The sequence below is a fragment of the Monosiga brevicollis genome, genomic scaffold (assembly GCF_000002865.3).
Source record: "Monosiga brevicollis MX1 MONBRscaffold_23 genomic scaffold, whole genome shotgun sequence".
Lineage (NCBI taxonomy): Eukaryota > Choanoflagellata > Craspedida > Salpingoecidae > Monosiga > Monosiga brevicollis.
The window spans coordinates 564,335-585,866 of NW_001865060.1; the positions used below are offsets into that span (position 1 = coordinate 564,335).

Below are 21,532 nucleotides of genomic sequence, written 5' to 3' on the forward strand. Positions count from 1 at the left end.
CTAGGCAAATGAGACAGTCACTGGCCAAAGAGTTTGAATGCAGGGAAGGCGCTGGGTCAGCACGCCACAGGTGGCTGGCTGCCGTTTGGTGTTGGCCTTTGCAAGTTGTGAGGGATCTCACCGTTGTGAGACTCAAGAAACAGAGAGAGTGATGAGTGAGAAGAGAGAGAGAGAGAGAGAGAGAGAGAGAGAGAGAGAGACAGACAGAGAGAGAGAGAGAGAGAAGAGACAGAGAGAGAGAGAGAAAGAGAGAGACAGAGAGGGAGACAGAGACAGAGACAGAGAGAGGCAGAGACGCAGACAGAGAGAGACAGAGAGACAGAGACAGAGAGAGAGACGCAGACAGAGAGAGAGAGAGAGAGAGAGAGAGAGAGAGAGAGAGAGAGAGCAAAGTCAGTGACACTTGAGAGGTTGGGTCGGGGTTCACTTCACTGGCTTTGGTGGAAAGAGAGGAGATGCGGTTTGAGCAAGAGTCTGGCATCCTTGCGGCAGTGCCCTGTCGCGCTGCATTTCCAGTCAGCCTTGTACCAACCCGCTGCCGTTTTCGTACGTTTTGCGTTTGGTACGACAGGATGGCCGTTACACGACAGCGCCTCCCACGTTACAGTAGCTCGGAGAGGGGTGGAGCTTGTGCTGATGCTCAGCCAGAGGGTGGAGCAGCCTGTGATCTTCGTTCCATACAAATTCATAGGGGAAACCAGAGAATGGTCGAGGGTGTGGAAGCGCTACTAGAGATGAAGTCGGCAGGTGTGATCCGTATCAACTTTGGCTTCTTCAGAATGTGTATTGTTTTATCCAAGCTTTTCTGTTTAAATCTTTAGCACCCCTTGAGCATTCCCTACCCGCCACAACTATAGTTGTATACATATAATCGAAACTGCTGCGCAGTGCCTCTTTTGGCGCTCCGCTCGTTGGCCTCTGAATGAATGGGCGGCGTTGGACCTGTGGACCTGCAAACACTCAGCGCCCGAGCTTCAAACACCTCTACTTCACATTCATCCGATGTGTGAACAATAAAGTTGTCGCATGGCGTGGCCTTTTCCTTCCGAGAGGTGCATCGACGGTTCATCATTGAGCCAAATCCATTCACTCCTGGTTGATCACAGCAGAGCCATACAGTGGGACAGAAGAAATCGTTTATTGTGATGTACCCATGCTTGGTACAAACGAAATGAAACTCAGAGCAAACCGGTCTTCCACAGAGCGTGAAGGTCAAGAGGTCAAGAGGTCAAGAGGTCAAGAGGTCAAGAGGTCAAGAGGTCAAGAGGTCAAGAGGTCGAGAGGTCGAGATGTCGAGAGAATGGAACAGGATCACGCTTAACGTCCAGTCGACGGCTGCCGACCCTAAGTGAGTGGGTGTTCTTCACGAAGTCCTGACAACCAAAAGGTCAGGAACAATGCCAAAGAATCAACGCAAAAACAACAAGTCAACGCAGAATATAATACTTTATGAATATATGTTAGTGTATCACGACCAGGTTTATGAAGATATCGAAAGAGTTTATGTCGTTGGCACGAGTCGTGATGATCTAGGTTGGAGCCTTTCGTGATGTGTGTGTGTGTGTTGTGTGTGTGTGTATCACGTTTTTTTTTTTTTTTTTTTTGGCAGCCAGTGGCAGTGTAGCGCTGACGACACAACCGACATCGACGGCCTCGAGAAGGGGGAGCAGCCTTGGTAACAAAGCAAGAACGAGGCAAGGGCGCAGCTTTGCCCAGTGTTTGGTCTCCAGGTCCGTCATTTGGCAGAGGCCAAGGGCCCATTGGCCGATGGGACGTCAGGCAGGGGGAAGAGACCCTCGTCTGTGAAGCTGGCGCGTGTCCCGCGGGCAGCCCTCTGGCAAATGGTGCTTGTGGTGGGAATTGAGCTGATTGTATACATACGGATGTATAAAAGTGTATATCCCCTTACGGCAGATGAGTGCAACTCACGGAATAGTTTTGTCTCCTCTGGCATGGCTCGTGCCGCCACAGGTCAAGCCTCGGCACGTTGCAACTTTATCGATATCATGGGGTTCTTTATGGAGCTGCCCGAGCTGCTGGTCCACGCGGGACCCAGCGATATGATCCCCTTTGTGTTTAGCTTGACAGCCGGTCTCTGCCTGCTCCACTGTCTTCTCGAGCTCTTTTTCTTGGCGCTCCCAAAGTTATCGCAGCGAGCCGGCTTTCTCGCCTACACGATTTCTGCTGGTACGAGACATGATTGCGCTGCGAGACCTGCCTCTCAATGAAAACGCCACAAGGAATACGGCACAGCATGTTGGAGCATCCACACCCGCCGCCGTCTCGCTCTTGCTCATCATCGCCCGCGCTTGCTTGACCTGATTGCGCCTGGCTGGTGGGTGACCGCATAGCTGTTGCCATCAGCTGGCTGTCCATCATTGGTGTCGCCCGATTCATGCTTCCCGACCCTGAGGACCCGGTGAGATGACACGGGCCTGGGCGGATATCAGCGCTTCCTGTCAGCTCAAATGTGTGCTCGCTGACGGCCTCTTCTGCCCCATTCATGCCTGGGCGAGTGTAGCTTTTCGGCTTTGATGCGGCTGCCCAGCGCATTGGGGAGGTGATGCTGGCCTATCAAATCTACAACTTAACCGTAGCCATCGTCTATAAGGAGCAGCGTACTGCTGCGACTCTTGGTCACCACACGGCAGCCATGGCCAGTGCCCTGGCTGTCGCCAATCAATATCTCCACGGCTACGCGGCCGTAGGTTCTTCGCCTCCTTGTCAGCCGATTGTCCTGCTCAGCGCAAGAGGCACAGCAGCACGGGCCAAACTTACATTTGCAACTCCCCCGTGTATCGGTCACCGACGTTGTAGTACTGCTTTGGCGTTTTTGAGTCCTCGAGCATTCCGCTCAGTGTCATGGACATCTTCAAAATGTTTCCACAGCTCATTGAAAAGTTCCCTACCACCTACACGTACGTCTGCGCTGCTATCACCGCTCCAGCGACCGCAGGAGCACGCCGCCGCCACAGGTTGAGCCCCCACCATGCTGACCCCAGGCCTTGCGCCATGGCCCGCTGCTTGCACGTCACAGGGGTGTTCGGCTGGTGTTTGCCATTCACTTTATCATCGTGCGACTCGTGATGTTGCCACCTTTTTTGCTGCGCTTCTTCAGCCACGTGAAAATGGTTATGGTGGCCCCGACTGGCACATATTCCAAGACCGATACAATTGTGATGGGCTGCCTATTCTTCAGCTCACTCACTCTCAGTGGGCTTCAGGTCATCTGGGGCCGCACCATCGTCCTTGGCCTGCTCAAGGCAGCTGGTATCATCAAGTCCAAGCCTCGCCCGGGCAAACCCAACAAGCATGTTCAGCACTCGGAAGTCAAGGGCGATGAGAAAAAGCTCAACATCTCCACAGATCGTCTCTCAGGAGATGTCATGCAATCACTTCGGGAATCAGCCGAGCAGATTGAAGTGGCCGATACGCATGTCGACGAGACTGACCCCATGGACAGCGTTCCCGCCCCCATTATCGCCTAGGGAGGGCGATAACAAGCAGGCAAGGCTCGCGCTCTATTCAAGTGCCCCAACGCGCCTCGTGATGTGACACTCCAGCAGCCTGGGCTTGTTTATTTTTTCCTTCCACCCGTATTCTGTTCTGTCCGTCCCATATGCATCGGGTGAAGCTCAATGTTCTCTAGCCTTTACTTCCTCGACTATTCTACAATTTATTTCGCAGTCGCGTTGCCACTGATATACAGCCTACTCATACTGAGACAAGCATAAGAACGCGCGTTTGAGAGACGAGAGAGACGAGAGAGACGAGAGAGACGAGAGAGACGAGAGAGACGAGAGAGACGAGAGAGACGAGAGAGACGAGAGGGGCGGGCGATTCGAGAGGGACAAGACGGGCGAGACGAGAGGCAAGGAACTAAAATCAAGGAAATTCAAGTTACCTCTCCAATTTTGCCCGCGTTTGAGCTTAGACACTTTACAAGCAAGATGCGCATCAACAACAACGATGCGTTGACTTCGGAAGGGCTGGTGTTGGTGCCGTACATGGCGCACCACGTGCCCAAGTATCATGAATGGATGCAGAGCACCGAGCTACAGGAGCAGGTACAAGCGTACAGGGGCTTGCCTGGCGACCTCTGCATTTGGCTGTGCGGGTTTGTCTCAACGAGATGCACACGTGCTGGGTAGACAGCTTCTGAGCCCCTCTCCATTGATGAGGAGTATGCCATGCAGCGCTCCTGGCGCGAGGACGAGGATAAGCTGACCTTCATACTCCTCAATCTGTGCGTCGCTTCCCGCTTCAACCAATGCCTCCCAAACAGCCAATTTTTTCTTGCAGCCATTCTTTCGTTTCCTTTGCAGCCGGCTCATGGCATGTGTACAAACGGGCGCAGTGCCACCACCCGTCTAGATGACCCCTCACCTGATGTGACGGTCGAGGAAGAAACAGCCGCCATGGTCGGCGACGTCAATTTGTTTTTTAACGATCAAGATGATCCACACTCGGCTGAGATTGAGGTGTGCACATCTGCCGTGCTGTCGTGGGCGTGCGTCCCCAGGCTACGAAAGGAAAAAAAAAAAAAAAGAAAAAAAGAAAAAAAAGAAAAAAAACCCATAAAAATCAAACCGCCATGGCTCACGCCCTGCCGACTCGTCCTGTGGAAGGTGATGATTGCCGAGCCGAGCGCTCGGCGACGGGGATTGGGGCAGCGGGCAAGTCTGCTGATGATATTATATGCAGTTGATCAATTGCACTTGGAGGTATGCTTATCTGGCGGCGCTGCAAGCTCACGATCAGATCTGTTTTGTCCATGGACCCGCTGATGTTTGCTTGACCCCCCACTTTAGCGTGTGACGGCCAAGATCGGCTTTGCAAACGCCCCATCCTTGCACCTTTTCACGGAGCGCCTTGGCTTTACAGAGGTTTGTGTCCTTGGCTTGAATGCCCTCATGGCATCACAGCTGCTCTCATATGTTCGATTATTGCATGCGTTTTTGTTGTGGCTAGGTGAGCCGCAGCGTGGTCTTTGAGGAAGTGACGTTGGAGCGCCGGCTTGAGCCAGCGCTTGTGGCTGAATGGCGCGCGCTGGTGCAAAGCCGAAAACTTGCGTACGACACGGCCTTTGTTGCTGCTCGTGCATGATGCAGAGGACCAGGCGTTGAACAGAAGGCCTGCTGGCACTTTTAAAAGACAAGCTTGTTGTAGTATTTTCGATTGTTGGATACGCTCCTGAACGACCAGAGCGGTGGGCCGGATGGCTTGGATAAAGCCAAACGCTATTCGAATTCAGCCTAGGCCAGATCTTCAGGCACCCAGGGTGCAGGTTTGCGGGCAAAAAACGCACCCAGACCGGCCTGGCCTTCCTCACTGGCACGTTGCTCAGCCAAGGCGCGAGCCGTCGCCACCACCAAGTCTGAGCATGGGATACAACAGTTTGCATCGGTCGAAAACAAATCATGCAGCAGGGCGTGAGGGTTGGTGCGAGGTCCAAGAGCTAACGAGCCAACACAGAAGAAGGGGGGAGGGAGGTGCGCACCGCTGGGGTTTTCACTTTGCTCAACCAAGGTGACGAGATGCTTCGAGGCGGCCACCGCGTTGGGGCCAGCACGCAGGAGCGCTTGGCGCAAAGAGGTCTCCATCTCACGGAGCCCTTCTTCGTCCGCCACTACCTGCAAAAGGAGGTAGCATTCATGGTGCCCCAATCAGCAGAGGCTGGTCCTTGAGAAGCGTGATGCCCGTGTATGAATGTTACCTCGTGTACGAGACCAATCTCTTGTGCGCGCGTCGAGGAGATGGCCTCAGCCGTCAGCATGTACCTATACGGATTGTGGGTAAGAGTTTCAGCTCGAAGCTCTCCACGTGCATTTGTCAGATGGGATGAGGTGGCGCGCTTCTACGGACCGACGGCTCTGGGCAGCACCAATGCGCGCAATGACGTAGGGCGAGATGGTGGCGGGGATGATGCCTAGCTTCACTTCGGACAATGTGAAGTTGGCAGATTGGGTCTAGCGAGCCAGGGATAAGCCCACAATTGGATACAAGCAGTGAGAGTTCCCGGAAGAACGCCAGGCTGTGGGTGCTATCGTGAGCATGCACGCCAGACATAGCACGTACGGCAACAGCGACATCACAGCACGAGACGAGGCCAACTCCACCGCCAAAGGCTGGGCCTAAAAGAAAAAAAAAAAAAAAAAAAAAGGACGAAAAAAAATGGAAGAAGAAGCAAGAAACGGGATGAGCTCTGATCCAAGCTCAGCATCACAGCATGAGTTGACTCGCACCTTGCACAAGCGCGATGGTCGCCATGGGCAGCGTGTTGAGGTTGAGCAGCATGTTGGAAAGGGCCTCTGCATCGGCCTGATTTTGCTCCTAAGGTATGGGGGCAGCACACGCATGCCCAGATGCGGATCCTTGATTGAGGTAGGGCAAGAGGTACACATGCCGCAGCGTTGGCAACAAGCGCAAGGGCAGGAGCCAGCTGGTTTGCACCAGCCGGACTGGTGATGGAGGCTGAACCTTGGAGTAATTGATGGAGCCCTTCATCCACTTGAGATCGGCACCCGCCGAGAAGAAGCGACCCTCGGCGCGCAGGAACATGCCACGCAGACCGCTTTCCGCGCGCAGGTCATTCCACACCTGGTCCAAGCGGCTGATGACCTGAGCAGAGCAGCAGCAGAGCCATGGACATGAGCACATTGACCGCAGCGGCTCGTCTCTCCTCTCTGGGCTTCCCAGAGCGGGACCGGCTGCAGAGGACATGGGGGGTGGCAGTGGGGCCGCGACCGTGCCTTGTCAGAGAACGTGTTGAACTTATCACCGCGTGCAAGAGTGACGTTGGCAAAGCCTTGGTCGTCCACGTGTACCTCCACGCCTTCGCCGCTGGCGTGTTGCAGACCGCGGACGCTCCTGGCGCACGGGGTCACGAGCCGTGCTGCCCTCACACACCGCGCTGCCGCTGTCAGTGTCATGGCCATCTTGATTGAAAAACCTGTACTCGTGCACAAGCCACACCCTGCCGCTGCCATTAAAAACCAGAACACCAGACCGCATGAGCATCATCAGCACCAGCATTTCCCGTCCGATGCCCGCTGCCATCGATGGCTCACCGTGAGCGAAAATGAAGTTGCTGTTGCAAGCGTTCAACTTTGAGTCACATATCACCTAAGTTATTGAAGATTGAATTCAAGTTATTGAAGTTATGATAAGCTAAAAGCAACGTTCTTATGAAGCAATATTACAAGAAGATGAAGCATTATATGTGAGTTTGTGACGGTATCCTGCGCACTTTTGCGGCTCACCACAATCATAAGCTGTCGAAGCAAACTATCAAGATTCCGAAGAACCATTAACCTCAACAACGATATCTGATGTAGAGGTTTGAAAGGTTATTGTAGTACCTTCTGAAACATTTTTGTCTGACAAACGCGTCGATTTTCTGTCACAAAAAAAAAGAGAGAGAGAGAGACACACACACACACACACACACACACACACACACAGACACACACACACACATACGAGCGCGTGGTGACGAGCGAGCGGTCTGGTCTGATCTGGGCTGATCTGGTCTGGTAGTGGTGGTGGAGTTGGTGGTCGTGGGCCGTTGGGAAGTGGATTTTGGTGCCTCAGGGAGTCTAGGTTGGCGTGGGCTGGTGGTAAGCTGCGCATGTGCCCCCTTGCTGGCTGCTTGGTGGAATTACTTGATTGTGACAGGTTGACCTCGCTTGTGTCATGGCGTCGCTAGGTGCAGCCGTGTCGCTGCCGGGGCTGTCTGGGCAAAGAGAGCATTGATTGTGAGCAGGCAGAGGCAAACGGCCCTTAAGGGAACGCCATCATGGCCAAGACTGCCGCTAGCGGCATTGGCTATTCAAGGCAATGGCAAACGGCCACCTTGCTGCTGGTGCTCGCGCTCTTGGCGCTCCCATCAGGGCTGGCTCAAGAACCTACAGCACACGCAGATACAGAAGATGCCGCACACGGTCACTCTGAGCTTTCCGGTACGGCGGCGCGAGCATGTCGCCAGCAGCCATCATTGCCCTGCTCTGCTTCGGTCCCTTTTGCGCCCTCAGCATCACGCTCGCCAACCCCATACGGGGTCTCCCCAAACTGTCCGTAGTTTGCTCTGCCGAAGTCATTGCGAATCTTTCGGGGAGCGGCAACTCCCGATACGGCGACCACAGCTTTTTGGATGAAGTGGAAGAGAACCGCGAACTGACGGTGTGCAAACAGCTCTGCCTTGCCACTCGTTCTTCGGCTTGTGCGTCGTATCGGGATCCTCAGCCTGTGCCAACCGTCTCTCTAACGCCTGCGTGACCTGTAGATTTTCGCCCTTCACTTTCAGGCTGTGGAACAGCCTTTCTTTGCCACCCTGATTCTGCTCGTCGTCTCCTTCCTCCGTGTTGGTGCGTTTGTTTTGGGCGACTTCAGGCAAAGGCTCGAGACGGCGCTCAACGTCACCTCATGAGCTGCATTCCGCTGTACTCTTCTCATTGACACCACGCTGCCCCTAAATCCGCCTGCACGCAGTCTTCCAAGCCTCAAAGCTGGGACAGATTCTTCCCGACTCGTGGTGCGTGTGACGTTTCATGCACACGCGGTGCCTCATCGCTCATTTCAACCCAATGTCAACGCTCACGCTGCACACACTTCGATGCCCCCCTCGTCCCCATGCAGCATGGTCATTCTCGTGGGCATCATTGTCGGATTTTACATTAGGTTGGCGTCTGAATCGGAGCACGCTTGCAAACGGTTCTTGCACCCTATGCTTCCAACGTGCGTGCGACCGCCGCCGTGCCGTCCCATTCATTCTCCACCATTTTTGGCCCGCAGATTCATCGGCGAGCGACAGGACCCCTTTGATTTCTCCGCCGAGGGCTTTTTCCTCATCATCCTGCCCCCGTAAGCCTTTCATCTCCTCCAAAGCGCCCTGATCGATGTGACTTAAGACTGGCTACTTTGCTCAGCTTTGGAGTGCTTTGCTACCCTGCATCCTTTCAGCATTATTTTCGAGGCTGGCTATCAGCAATGCAATAATCGCGTCTTTATGGAAAACATTGGCACCATCCTCATCAATGCGATTCTGGGCACAGCCTTCAACACCTTTGCCGTCGGTCAGTCCCACACCGACTGCTGTGTTTGCTTCTCATCCCTCATCTTGTTTTGGTGACCTCACCAAACATACCTTGTGTCTGTCGCGGCCCAGGTTTTGTCATGTCTGCCATTGCCAATTCTTTGGGCATTGACATGAACCCAGCCGAGGGCCTGGTCTTTGGCGCTCTCATTGCTGCTGTTGATCCTGTGGCCGTCTTGACCGTGTTTGAAGAAATGCACGTGAACGACACGCTGCACACCATCGTCTTTGGCGAGAGCATTCTCAACGACGGCGTCGCCGTCGTTTTGGTACGCCTTCTCGTGCTGTGAAAAATCAAGCGTCGGGCTTTGGGCGTAGGCCATGATTCAACGTGTAGCGTGTCCTCTTTCTCCCCTCACGCTCATTTTTGCCGCACAACAATGTGCAGTATCGCATCTGCGTCTCCATTGCCTACAACGGCAACACTTCAGAGGGTACGTGGGTGCATGCCTTGCTTGTTGTTTCCGTCAGACTTCAGCAACCAACTCAACGCCACGGCAACCCTCTTCTTGACATCATCGCGGCGTTTAGAAAAATTGGACATCGCAGCGGCTGTGGGCACGGGCGTCGGTGCTTTCATTGTGGTTTTTGTGGTGAGCTTGAGCCACTCATATCTGGCTCGTCACATCTTCGCCCACACTTGACCATTCTGTTTGTTTGCAATCGCGTTTTTGATGTTGTGTCGACTTTTTGCTCTAGGGCGGGTTGATCATTGGCATCTTGCATGGCGTTCTTGCGGCATTTATCACGCGCTTCTTCATTCCCGGTGAGTCGAGGCGCTCCTTTTTGCAATGCCCTGGCTTGAGCTGCTGGCCTCTGCCGACGTTCTTCACGATCAGGCCAGCTCGAGTTTTCAAGCTCGCTCATGCCTGTGTTACCGGTCCAGAGTCGGGCCGTGTGATGGAGCCGTTCATTTTGATCTTGATTGGTTATCTCTCGTACCTTGTGGCTGAGATTTTCCACTTTTCGGGTATTGTCAGGTTTGTACGCCTTGTCACCCTCGGTGCACCGTATTTGATCATGACCCCCTTGCTTTCTTTTCTGGCCTTATTCATTTTGTTGTTTCCTTGCCTTTTCCATCAACCGGGACTTCGCAGCATTATGGTATGTGGCATGTTGATGAAGCACTATGCGTCCAAGAACATTCAAAAGACCTCTCGGGTCAGCATTCAGTACTTTCTCAAGATCATTTCTGCGACGGCGGAGACTCTGATTTTTGTCCTTCTGGGCGTCGAGCTCGTCACTTCCGTGTCCATTGGTACGAGCAGATGTGCTTTGGCCCTGCCAACGCTCGCTGGGCTGGATACAGGGAACTCGTTTAGCTCACCCCATCGCGCGTTCGTTATATCTTAGGCTGGCATACCGAGTTTATCTTTATTGCCTATTTCATGTGCCTGATTTTTCGCGCCGTCTCAACATTTGCCAGCTCCTGGGTGATCAACCAAATGCGCCGACACAAAATCACCTTCAAGGACCAATGCGTCATTGCCTATGGTGGTTTGCGCGGTGCCATTGCGTTTGCCCTGGCTTTCATTTTGATTGATAACGAGCAACTTTGTAGCGGCAACGATGGTATGTGCACCAGGCCGTCAAATGCGAGTGGGAACCAATCAAACGGGTTCGGTGCATGGTTGGGTGGATACCTTCGTGCGCTTTGGTCCAATATGGCAAGAACTGATGTCATTTGTCTGCCACGCTTGCCTGGTTTGCACGACCGTTGCCCACAGCATTGACGGCTTTTGAGCATCGAGACTTGTTTGTCTCGGCTACGATTTTCATCGTCATGATCACGGTCTTCGTGCAGGTGAGACTACGCTGCTCCTCACCTTTGTGTTTATGGGCTTGCATGCAGTAACCACAATCGTGCTGTTGCCTCCTTTCTCCCAGGGAACGACGATCAAGCCTGTGTTGGCGGCGCTTAATATCTCCATGGCCGATGAGCATGAGACGCTGGGGTTTGAGAAGCTCAATACCAAGCTCGTGGACAGCATGATGCGAGGTGAGAGTCCTTGTACAGCCAGGCTGCCGACGATGTACTGTCGGTCACTCCTCATTGTTGTGCACGCTCGTCGGTCGGGTATCACTGTGATGGTAGTTGTGGAGATTATTTCCCACGTGCATTCTCCCAATTTCCTCCGGGACTTTTATTCGCGATTTGATGAGATGCTACACTTTTACATGGTCAAACCTGGCGGTGATTACAAGTACCTCCTTGAGCGCGCTGAAGAGGAGCATATGAAGAGTTTACTCGAGGTAAGCCAACATGTCATGTCCGATAGACAGCCGGGCTTTGGTTTGCTCGTGCCGATGGGCCATGAACGCTTCCTTTTTTTATCCCTGTGTCAGGCCGGTTTAACTCAACTGCATGTTTTCACCATCAGCGTATTCGCCACGAGCGGCAAAAGGCGCGAGAGGAGGCAGAGGATCGGGGTTTGGGTAAGGTCGATCTAGCTGCTGGCCATGTCCTGTCCCGTCTCATCAACACGCTGCTGGGCGTGGTTGCGTTGATGCATCGCAGATGAGGTGGAGGTGGACAACTTGCTATGGCAGCGTACACATCAGAACTTCCGTAACGTCATGGGCGAAATGGCCATGCTTACAAATCGTGCCATGACTCTTGAAGAGAATCGCGCACATTTCAAGTTTGTGGCGGCTTGTGATGGTCGCATTCATCGGTAGGCGCCTGGGGTGGTGCGACAACTCATGGCAGATGTGATGCCAATCTTTTCTCACGCAGGCGAAGCAAGGATGACGTGGCTTCCAAACTGTTGCAAGAAGTCAAGGATCGGTGCGTTTGTGTGTCTTTGGGTTTGAGGTGTTTCGTCGTATGAGCCGGCTGTGCACCCGATGGTTCTTACATGTGTGTGTGTGTGTGTGTGTGTGTGTGTGTGTGTGTGTGTGTGTGTGTGTGTGTGTGTGTGGAATGCAGGCCTCATAATATGCGATTCGACTATGAGGATGACGACTCTGGTGATGATCAGCAGCAGCTGGCGCGTTTTCAAGCCATGTTGCTGCGGTACGTGGGATGCTGTAACGGGCACTGATTGACTGGCCAGTTTGAGGCCAACGGTTGTGGTTCTAACGACTTTTTGAATTCCTGATCCTTTTGTGGCTGGCAGGGAATACGGGCCCGTAGCGGGTACAGGAGGGCGCGAAAGCTTATCTTCGCGCCAAACCTCGGCAACGGTCCCCGTGCGACGGTTTGTGGACGACCCACCTTTTCTTGAAAACCTTTAGCCTGTTTTACACATCCCCTCAACCCTTTTTTTGTGTTATGTGATCCCTTCTTTTCGAAACGCAGACGTCGGGCCACCATGACGGTCGGCGATGATGTAAGTTGTACTGAGTGGCACCCTCCCCCTTTTTTTTGTTGCAGGTCTTCAATTTGTTCGTTACGGCCGAAAGCCACTAACCGAGCCTCGGGATTGCGCGTGTCTAGGAGCCGGAGACACCGACCGGATCTGCGATGGATCTGCCCTCCGCCAACACCCATTTCTATCATCGCTCAGCGGTGGGTTCACGTGTCATTGCTGGTGACCGTATGTTTCTTGGTCAGACCGCCGTGTTGGACCTTGCTTCACGATGCCTTTTCTGTACCTTTTTGTAGAGTACGGGAACAAACTCCATGGAGGCATTGCTGGATGATCATGGCACGGTATGTTGCGCGCAAGAAATTGTGTGGCGACTGTTGAGACCAATCGACCAGCTCGTGAGCGTTGCGTGGTCTTACTTCAATCCGTTTGTGTGCATCTTAACCATCTCGGCCAAACCTTGTGGCGTGTCAAACTTTGCCCTTAGATGCAAGAGATGGATCTCGAGCTGGGTCTGGCTCCAGTGCAAGAGATGTCGCTCTAAGCTCAGCCGCTCGTGAAATGCGGCGAGCTATTTTCCGCTCTCAAAATTGGTGTACTTGTGTCAAGTGGTGCTCACATTCGAGGCTCTCCTTGTTGTTATTTCAACCCGTGTTTAGTCGATAGCTCCTTGCATGTCAATCAGAACAATAAATTCGCTGGGTGATTTCTCTCCTTTTTCTCTCTTCCCATGCCACCCCGCTCTACTGATGGTAATCATGCGAGCATGGCGTAGCAGTGTTTTTTTTTTTTTGGGCAGACCTACTTAGTGACGTGTTCTTCCGAACTCCTTAAAAAAGGAAAAGAGTTGAAGAAGAGTTGACAGCCCTTTCGCCCGGGCAGTTTGGGCAGAAAGTACTGACAAGCCATGTGTGACCCGGAGACAGCTTCTGGCTTTGTCGCCCCAATCTCAAAGAAGATGGCAGCAGGCCGCTTGCTTGTGGCATTCCTTTGAAGCGATATTACCTGAAGTAACTGGTTTTACCGTCAAAAGGCAATGCACAATGCGCATGGACTCAGAGCCTGACATCATCGTCTGAGAATTCAAAGACCCATGGGCGTTTTGGGGGCGGTGGTCAACTTCTGAGCGCACTCCACGTAGAGGGCGGTGCCAAAGACAAGGAGGGTTGGAGAGTGCCCGCTTTTGACGTTTTCCGTTGACATGAGGTTTGGCGTGAGTCTGCGGTGGCGTTGCTAGTGATGGGAACAGTGATCGGTTTCTGTCCCTACATGCGTTTGGTGCTCTCGACCGATGATGCTCCCAAACGCCCGTTTGTTGCTAGCCACGGCGACCAAACAAAAACCAACGAGAGCGGTTGTGATATTATGGCGGGCTGCTCTTCCGCGCTGCCCTTCTGCCCCACCCTTCCATGCATCCCGCCATCGGTGCCAAGGTGCATTCATCCATTGACATGTGAACCCTAAACGCACTCCGTCGCGGTACGAAGGTCCTCCTTGCTATGGATGGCGGTATGACATCCGTCTGCATTTGAAAGGGAAGAGCCGTGGGGAAGAGAGAGGAAGAGTTTGAGCGGATTCATACAAGAGGCCAGTCGAGTCGATCCATCCGATCAGAGAGGCAAGGGCATACCACGGGAGCAAGGGCAGCAAGGAGAGACATGGATGACGAGCAAGTGGAGCAAGAGGAGGAAAGAGAGAGAGAGAGAGAGAGAGAGAGAGAGAGTGCACGTTTTGCTTTACGAGCCAAAAAGGGGCGGACCATTGAGATCTCCAGCGATCGTTCAGAGAGATGGAGCGAGCTTGAGGGATCTTGAGAGATAGGCCGTGAGAATGAGAGAATGCGAGAGAATGAAAGGAAACTGTGAGAGATAACAAAGAGATAACTAGAGATAACAAGAGACATCGAGAGATGTTGAGGGATTTTGAGAGATGTTGAGACATTGGGAAAGAAAAAAAAGAGGTTGGGAGCAAAAGTCAGAGATGTGAGAAAAAATTTTGAAATTTATCATTTTTAACGACAACAGTATACACACACACACACACACACGCACGCGTGCGCGAGAAGCAGTGTGTGCTTGTGGCAGCGTCAAGCACGACGACGGAAGAGCTCGTGGAGGAGGGTTGAGGTTTTGGAATGTGCCTTTGCCTTGTTGGTAAGTTCTTGGGTTGGTCCTGGGCTGGTTGGACGTGTCGGTGGGCCAGAGTTGAGGACACCAAGACAATTACAGACCGGACCTAGCCTAAACGCGTGCCCGCTATGCGCTAGATGGTCTGTGAGGACCGCGTGCCGTGCCCATCGATGGCCGACGTGACGCAGCTTTGAGCACAGGCCCTGAGCCATCGTCAACCAACTTGCTTGGTCAAGGATCGGTGAGCTGGCTTTGGCACCAGCCCAGATGGCGGCCTACGAGTGCATTCATTACACAAAAGATGTGGACGCACGCTTCGCTGGTACCGCCTTTACCGCCGGTCTTGGGCGACGTGCTGCCAACGCCCTCGTACGCGAGGGCGGGGAAGGCACTTACCTCGTGCGCTACAATGAAACACACGACTTTTTCGTCCTCACCGTCTGTTTAGACGGACGCGCTGAACAGTTTAGAATCCACGTGGGTAACGATGACCTCCTGACCCTGGACTTTCACGACTGGCAACCTTCCATCGATCAGCTTGTGGCCGAGGCCACGCATCGCGGCTTCATTGTTGAGCAGCGGCGCATTCACCTCGGACGTCCGGTCGAGACCATGCGCCTGTCGTTCTACCGCCGGGCAATCTGGTTTGATGAGCACATTGAACGCGACGACGCCCTACACGCCCTGGCCCAACAACCCGAGGGCACATTTGTGGTCCGCTGCAATCGCCGCGGTGGTCTCTCCCTGACCCTCGCTCTTGCTCCGGGTCAAGCGCCGATTAACTACGTCATTCACCGCACCTTTGAGGGCTACACGGTTGCCGATGAGCTGCCACAGCCCACGCTCATGCATCTCATTGAGGACATCGTCAAGCGTGGCTACCTGACCACCCCGGATGGTTACCAGCTGCCCATTACGCAGCCCCTGCGCTTGGCCCGTACGGCGCGGGCAGCTGCCGCTAGTACTGGGAGAGTCCGAGATTCGCGTGCCCTGCCCGCCCCGCACCGCCACCGCTCCCGCGACGACAGGGCAAGCCAGCTAGAGATGGCGGACGTCTCTCGCTCACTGCGTGGACGTGGACGCAGAAACGTTGAGTCCCAGCGCCACCCAAGGGCATACGAGCGTGCTTCTACGTACCATCCCGACTCGGGCAGCGAGGATGAGCCGCGCGCCTGGTCTCGAACTTCAGACCAGCATCGCGGTTACGATCGAGATGATCAAAGGCGCACGGGGGGATCCGCACCTGGCCGCCACCACGGTAGGCGCACCCACCACTCCGGCGCGTACGCCCACGATGATGTCAGCAGTCACGATTATGATGACTACGACTACGACGACCGTGTCAATCACGACGACCACAAGCGTCATTCCAAGCCGCGAGCGCGGCCGTTCTCGACACACCAGCCCGATGCTTCCGACTCGCGCCGCCGTCCGTCACAGGACGCCCGCCCCTCGCTCTCCGACTCTTTCCAGCCCTCCATCGCTGACACGTACATTTCAATTCAGCCCCCAGTGCCGATGGCCGGCGGGCACTTTCGTCCTTCCGTGACTTCGCCCGTGATACCTCCGACCGAGCCATCCGACCACTTTCGTGAGCCCGACCTACCAGAGCCCGGCTATACGCTGGCTTCGGACCTCCACGGTGCATATCGGCGTGAAGCCGCCGACAGCTACACAGACGATGAGGCCAATGCCTCGGGCAGTAGTGCCGACGAGGCTAGTGACCTAACTGAGCAGCCGCTCCCTCCCGCAGATGACTACGACGACTATGCTCTGGTGGCGCGCAACACAACAACGGCCACGGCAGCACGCGTCGGTCCTGCCACCGCTGCTGTCGAGCCTGTCCAGCCTGTAGGGGCTTCACGGACTGGGACTACGACGACAGCCGCTGCTGCCCCCGAGCAGGTGCTCATCGCACAGCGGCGGATGAGTGAGGCCGCTAACAAGCTCCCCTTGGATCGGAATCCCACGTTTGCAGAAAAGCAGCGCATGCTCATGGATGTGGCCGATCTTGACCGGCCAGGGGACCAAGACGATGACGACGACGACGACCTGGGCAGCGAAGCAGCTGGCGGCGCTGCCTCAGTCGTTCTGGCCGCCGTGCAAGCCGAAGACCCACCCCAGTCAGGCGCCTCGCTGCCCAAAACGTACATTCCAGTGGTTCAACAAGCATTTTTTGGATCAAGTGCTGCCAATCCCGTCTTTCCCTCGAGTCGCTGGGGTGGATTAAAGCGTCTACCGCTCACCGCCAATCGCGAGGAGGTGAACGAAAATTACCAAATTCGCGAAACGGTCGTCGATCGCGTCGAGTTCTGGCTCATCATTCAACTCGGGCTTGAGATGCTGCAGATGATGGCCCTTGTCCTTTACGTTGGGTATGACGTTCTTCCTCGGGCCTTTCGAATTTACACCTTTGACATCCTGCAGGTGCTGATCATGCAGCTCTCTGGCTTCCGCTCTGGCATCTATCAACAATTTGTCGCCGGCACCTGCATGGCCATCGTCATCGCAATTACCTACAGCTACCTCTTCTGGTCACGCCAAGTGAACAAGCGTTGGCGCCTGCTGGCCTTCTCGACCTTGATTGTCCTGGCGCTACCCATGACGCTCTGGGCAGCCCAGGTCGCGGTGTGGGGACCGCCACTTCAGGCCCATCACCCACTCCACCGACGCAGCGAAGCATCGGACCTTGGTGCCGATTTCTTTTTCTCTGTGGCCACTGACGCCCTGCTGGCGGGCCTGCCTTGCTATCGCGACGCCGAGGACCTGCCAACAGTCCTCATTTATCTCGTTGCCGCATTGGGCGGGGGCATCCTCCTCCTCGTCCTGCCCTTTTCTTTGCACGAACGCATCTCGCAGGGCGTGCGCAAACTGGAACTCGACTTTTGGCGGCGGCGCCGTCTGGAGGAAGAGTTTGGACGATCTCCTCTGGAGGAGCAGCTGCAACGTGATGGTCTCAACGGCGAGGCTTCTCAACGCAACTCGCAAGTCCTGGACCACCGGTTCTCGCCGAGTCCGCCTCCACAAGGCGGCGCGAGCCCGGCCCTAAATTCTAAACGGGGCCCATCTTCACGACCATCACGCGCCGTATCGCCTGATTTTCTGCAGTCCAGCCCCCAGATTAAAGGTCCTGGGGACTCACGAGGTCCCTCGCCAGCGCTCCGTACCAATGCGCGTCGTGCTTCCCTATTGATGCCTCTGGACACACCGGCCGCGTTGCTGCTTCAGGAGATGAAGGTCGTTCGTGTGCAGAGCAAGCTAGACTGGGAGCGTCGGCTGCGCAGTGACGAGGGTCTTTGGCTGCCCTTTTACGATGGGCTGCGTTACCAGCGCTCCTATTATCACGTTGAGATCCTGGCGCTCAAGTTTTTCGTCGTGGCAGTCACCGTGCTTCTTGAGCCCTACAATTCATGTCTTGGCATTGCCGAGCGGGAGCCTTTTGCGTATGCTCGCGATGGCGCCATCCTTGCCGCCGCACTTGCTGTCTTGTGTACCTATCGATGGCGGAGTTACTTTCTCAAGTCCCGCCTATGTGTCCGTCGTCTCTTGATGTTTTGCGTGATTTGCCCTCATGTGTGTGCCGTGTGCCCGTCGGGAAGGAAATGTACTTCAAACTTGATGTTTGAGCATGGATGGCGGTTTCTCTGCTTGAACGCCCGGATTGCTTCTCACCTTCACCTTGTTGTCGATCAAATGCAGGGCTTGGTTGCAACGTTGCAACTACTTATTTTGGTTCGGCGTGTCGTGCGCGGTGACGCCGAAGGCTGGGCTTATGGCTTTCACGCCCTTTGCCTGCTCATCGTGTTGGTGTACATCGGCGCCGTTTTTACCACCCGCTACATTCAGCAAAAGCGTAACCGCAACCTGGTGCGTTCACTCTACTGCTTATGCGCCCCCGCGCGCACACACACACACACACACACACACACACACACACACACACACACACACACACACACATACACACCACCCCAGTGCATCATTCCCTTTTCTCATGCGCGGGATGAATGTTGTAGCCAAACATGTTGGATCCAGCGTATGATCCTTGGCAATGCATTCGCAAACAAATGTGGGAGCCGACCTGGGACCTTTTGTTTAGTGGTATGCTCATTTTGGCTCAGTTCCGGGCTCATGGTGATTCTGCCTCACCATGTGGTGTGTCCTGTGCAACTGTGCAAAGGCTCATCTGGTGTTAATCTGTTGTTCCATGTTTACACAGTCGAACCTCAGTTTCGACCTCCAGCAGACGCACATCCCGTTTTCTACCGCCTCGCGAAGGGGGCCCCGGACATGATGCAACCGACTCCTGACGCCAATCCCGAGGCGCCGTTTACTGTCGGCGAGCGCCATTATGAAAATAAGCACATCTGTCGCCGTTTGGGTCCCAACAACTTTCGGCGCGCTCTTCTGGGTCATCGTGGATCGCGCTTCAAACTGCAACGAGAGATAGCCCAATTTTTGGTGAGCAGGCGTCAATTCATGTGCTTGTGGTGCGCACGACGCAGCCTTGTCCTCTCTTATATCCCGCATCACACCTGCTCATCATGGTACCAATGTGCGTTAGGGACCGGATGCGTGGCACGAGGGAACTGGTCAATTTGGCACACTACACGCAGCACCTTTCCCGTTCACCTTGGTGTTTCGCAGTGATAGCAATGGCCATCGCCGAGTGCTCCCCCGTGACTTTGGACCCATGCTGGACTTTGTTCGCACCAATAGCTCAACGGACATTCAGGCCCTTCGAAAGGCCCGGCGCCAACTTCGCGCGCTAGATGGGCAGCGCGTTGCCTTGTACGCCTAGCCTCGCGCTGCTCTTGCTAGGCCTTGCGTCTTGTTGACCAGTCTGCATAAAGCGACTTCTCACTCAGGTGTAACAATCGTTTGCTTGGGTTTACGACCGTGCTTAGCAATTTTACATTTGTCAAGTCATTTGAGGTTGAGGTTGACGATCGAGGCCGTACTGGCGCAGAGTATGTGGAACTCATGCTTACTCCTCTGGCTTGGATGTCTGCTTTGGTCCTTGCTCTATATTCAAGTTCGGCGCTTTTGGAAGAGGGCTCATTATGTTATCGGTTTGATGTGCTTGTGCAGGGCCAAACGCCGCATCACCAAGACAGTCAACATTCAGTTTGATCACGGTGCGGCTGCGTCGGCGTTTTGGGGCATTTAAACTTTGTCTTCTGTTGTGGCCTGATGTGAACTCATGGCATATTGTCTGCGTGCAGGAGAGTTTCGCCTCAAGTTTATTGACGCCAACGACTTGTGGCTGCCTGAAGTGGATGGCATTGCGCCGATGAATGTGGGGCCTGGCTTCAGCTTGATGCTCGTTTTGGAGGACGGTTATGGCATTGATGATTCTCGCCGTGAGCATCAGTACGTAAAGTTGATGTATTTGGAAGCGCTCACGCCGTGCTCAAGCAGACATTTGCGCACGCTCATCTGAATACCGTCGCCTGAGTCTCACGGCCCACGTTGGGTATAATTATCGGCCCCACAGTGTCAAGCAGCACGTGTTGACTGAAGTTGACTTTGATCTAACCGCCGGGTTCTCAGTCACTTCGAAGCTGGCTGAGTTGTTTGCACAAAACGACGCTCTCCTCGCGCAGCGCATGCCGCTCATTGAGGCGAGCCTCTTGGGTTACAACCAGCACCTGCAGCACGAGCTCTGGTCACACGACGAGACCCTGTCCTATCGCTTTCAGTACGTCAACATGTTGTATCCGCCCCTGCTCGTGGTGTGCAATCAACCACTCACGCGGGCTCTCCCTTTTGCGATGCTCTTGTCAATTAGCGCCGAAGTCTATTTGAGCCCTGGCTCCAATTGGGCTCAGGTCGAGGAGACAATTCGCTTTGAGGTCTGTTGCAGTCGACGCTATGGAGCGGAAACGTTTCTCGGTGCTGAACCCTGTCTGATGCTTTGTTGTCACCTCTTCCTTTCTCTCTCTCTCTCCCCCCCTTTTTTTTAAACCTTTTCTCCCAGAAAAATACGGCCATCCAGGCCGTCGTTGAGCATCCGGTCATCATGGGCTTGCGCGATCGAGTCGAGTTTCTGCGACGCCACCCGGCGTGTTGCGCTTGGTATGACTTTTTGCGTGCCCGTGAGATCAAAGGGCAGGGTCATTCTTGCAAGAACAACCTCCAAACCCTCTTCCAGTGTGACACTCAATATTATTGTGACCTGTAGGGCCCTGTTTTGGCACCACATTTGGGAGTTGCGGGGTCGCGATCCAGAGTATCAGCGGCTGGCCCAGTTTTACAACCCCGACTTTGGTGCTTCCTTAGCTTGGCGGTGAGCAGGGCCTGGATAGCGAAACTCACCGTGGGTCTTCATCAGATTGATATTTGGGCACTCATCATACTGCCATCTGTCGTCTCGTCGCCCTGCTTCGCCTCGCCTCGTGCAGCCCGATGCGACGTGAGCATTTGGCTCGCAAGCTAGACACGGATCTTTTGCTGAGGTATGCGTTTGGTTTAGAGGAGTTTGGTCCGGCGTTTTCTCTTGTAACCCCATTAATCATCTTCTGTGTGTGCCCAAATTTTAGTGAGGGGGAGATTGAATACTTGTATGCCATGATTGAGCAAGTCTGTACCGGGAAGCTACCACAGTACAAGTTGGAGCCGCCCAAATTCAATAGCTAGGCACGCTAGGTGCACACGGATGTTGTGCGTCGTGGCAGCAGAATATTTGTAGGTGGAAAAGGGGTTTATTTTGGCTAGAGGCCGTAAATGTGTGGTAGATTGTTATATTAGCGTGCTGGCATGCGAGGTGTTGCGGCATCTGTACGTTTTGGATGCATGTTACGGTGTGGTGCTGTGATTCAACGCAAGCAGCGTCTGAGCGTTGCTTGCCCAAATTGCTTCCTTGATGAATAAAAATTCAATGTGTATGTGCCGATTCAGGTGCGATGTGGTGTTGACTGTGGTGGGCGTGAGCAAGTCTTGCTCAGTGAAAGGTGAATTGGAAAACACCATGGTGAATCCTTGGGCAAGCGAGTATC

The 21,532-nt window shown here is 54.2% G+C and overlaps 6 protein-coding genes across 6 annotated transcripts in view; 4 read left to right on the forward strand and 2 right to left on the reverse strand.

The window, feature by feature from the left end:
• Positions 1–481, reverse strand: part of MONBRDRAFT_28089 (uncharacterized protein) — a gene marked incomplete at both ends in the record, with an annotated part of 6,980 nt that extends 6,499 nt beyond the window's left edge. Inside the window, one exon of the mRNA XM_001748519.1 lies at positions 122–481. Within this exon, the coding sequence (XP_001748571.1) occupies positions 122–481 (360 nt within the window). The remainder of the gene's footprint in view (positions 1–121) is intronic.
• A 2,172-nt stretch (positions 482–2,653) lies between these two features.
• Positions 2,654–3,488, forward strand: MONBRDRAFT_10764 (uncharacterized protein; the record flags this gene model as incomplete). The annotated part of the gene is made up of 2 exons (XM_001748447.1): positions 2,654–2,704; positions 3,003–3,488. 2 exons carry the CDS (start codon positions 2,654–2,656, stop codon positions 3,486–3,488), a joined length of 537 nt encoding a protein of 178 aa, XP_001748499.1.
• A 462-nt stretch (positions 3,489–3,950) lies between these two features.
• Positions 3,951–5,106, forward strand: MONBRDRAFT_10765 (uncharacterized protein; the record flags this gene model as incomplete). Its single annotated transcript, XM_001748448.1, has 4 exons — positions 3,951–4,067; positions 4,326–4,481; positions 4,812–4,886; positions 4,972–5,106. 4 exons carry the CDS (start codon positions 3,951–3,953, stop codon positions 5,104–5,106), a joined length of 483 nt encoding a protein of 160 aa, XP_001748500.1.
• A 56-nt stretch (positions 5,107–5,162) lies between these two features.
• On the reverse strand, positions 5,163–6,950 carry MONBRDRAFT_33735 (uncharacterized protein). The gene is made up of 8 exons (XM_001748520.1): positions 6,753–6,950; positions 6,481–6,621; positions 6,246–6,333; positions 6,079–6,134; positions 5,866–5,969; positions 5,717–5,780; positions 5,501–5,633; positions 5,163–5,377 (listed from the first exon to the last, which is right to left on the reverse strand). The coding sequence occupies exons 1-8, from the start codon at positions 6,936–6,938 to the stop codon at positions 5,256–5,258; spliced, it is 894 nt and encodes a 297-aa protein (XP_001748572.1). The 5' UTR covers positions 6,939–6,950; the 3' UTR covers positions 5,163–5,255.
• Positions 6,951–7,977: 1,027 nt separating this feature from the next.
• On the forward strand, positions 7,978–12,949 carry MONBRDRAFT_28092 (uncharacterized protein; the record flags this gene model as incomplete). Its single annotated transcript, XM_001748449.1, has 23 exons — positions 7,978–8,181; positions 8,285–8,366; positions 8,491–8,533; positions 8,680–8,862; positions 8,962–9,074; positions 9,167–9,363; positions 9,483–9,528; positions 9,566–9,687; positions 9,794–9,860; positions 9,981–10,074; positions 10,192–10,352; positions 10,448–10,666; positions 10,899–11,093; positions 11,190–11,347; positions 11,476–11,530; positions 11,613–11,769; positions 11,832–11,882; positions 12,024–12,110; positions 12,214–12,294; positions 12,396–12,426; positions 12,534–12,605; positions 12,702–12,749; positions 12,893–12,949. The coding sequence occupies 23 exons, from the start codon at positions 7,978–7,980 to the stop codon at positions 12,947–12,949; spliced, it is 2,523 nt and encodes an 840-aa protein (XP_001748501.1).
• Positions 12,950–14,801: 1,852 nt separating this feature from the next.
• MONBRDRAFT_33736 (uncharacterized protein) lies at positions 14,802–21,173 on the forward strand (the record flags this gene model as incomplete). Its single annotated transcript, XM_001748450.1, has 13 exons — positions 14,802–18,068; positions 18,234–18,401; positions 18,551–18,689; positions 18,754–18,995; positions 19,099–19,325; positions 19,626–19,672; positions 19,760–19,907; positions 20,032–20,235; positions 20,326–20,389; positions 20,515–20,612; positions 20,719–20,823; positions 20,939–20,992; positions 21,077–21,173. 13 exons carry the CDS (start codon positions 14,802–14,804, stop codon positions 21,171–21,173), a joined length of 4,860 nt encoding a protein of 1,619 aa, XP_001748502.1.
• Between the last annotated feature and the right edge of the window lie 359 nt (positions 21,174–21,532).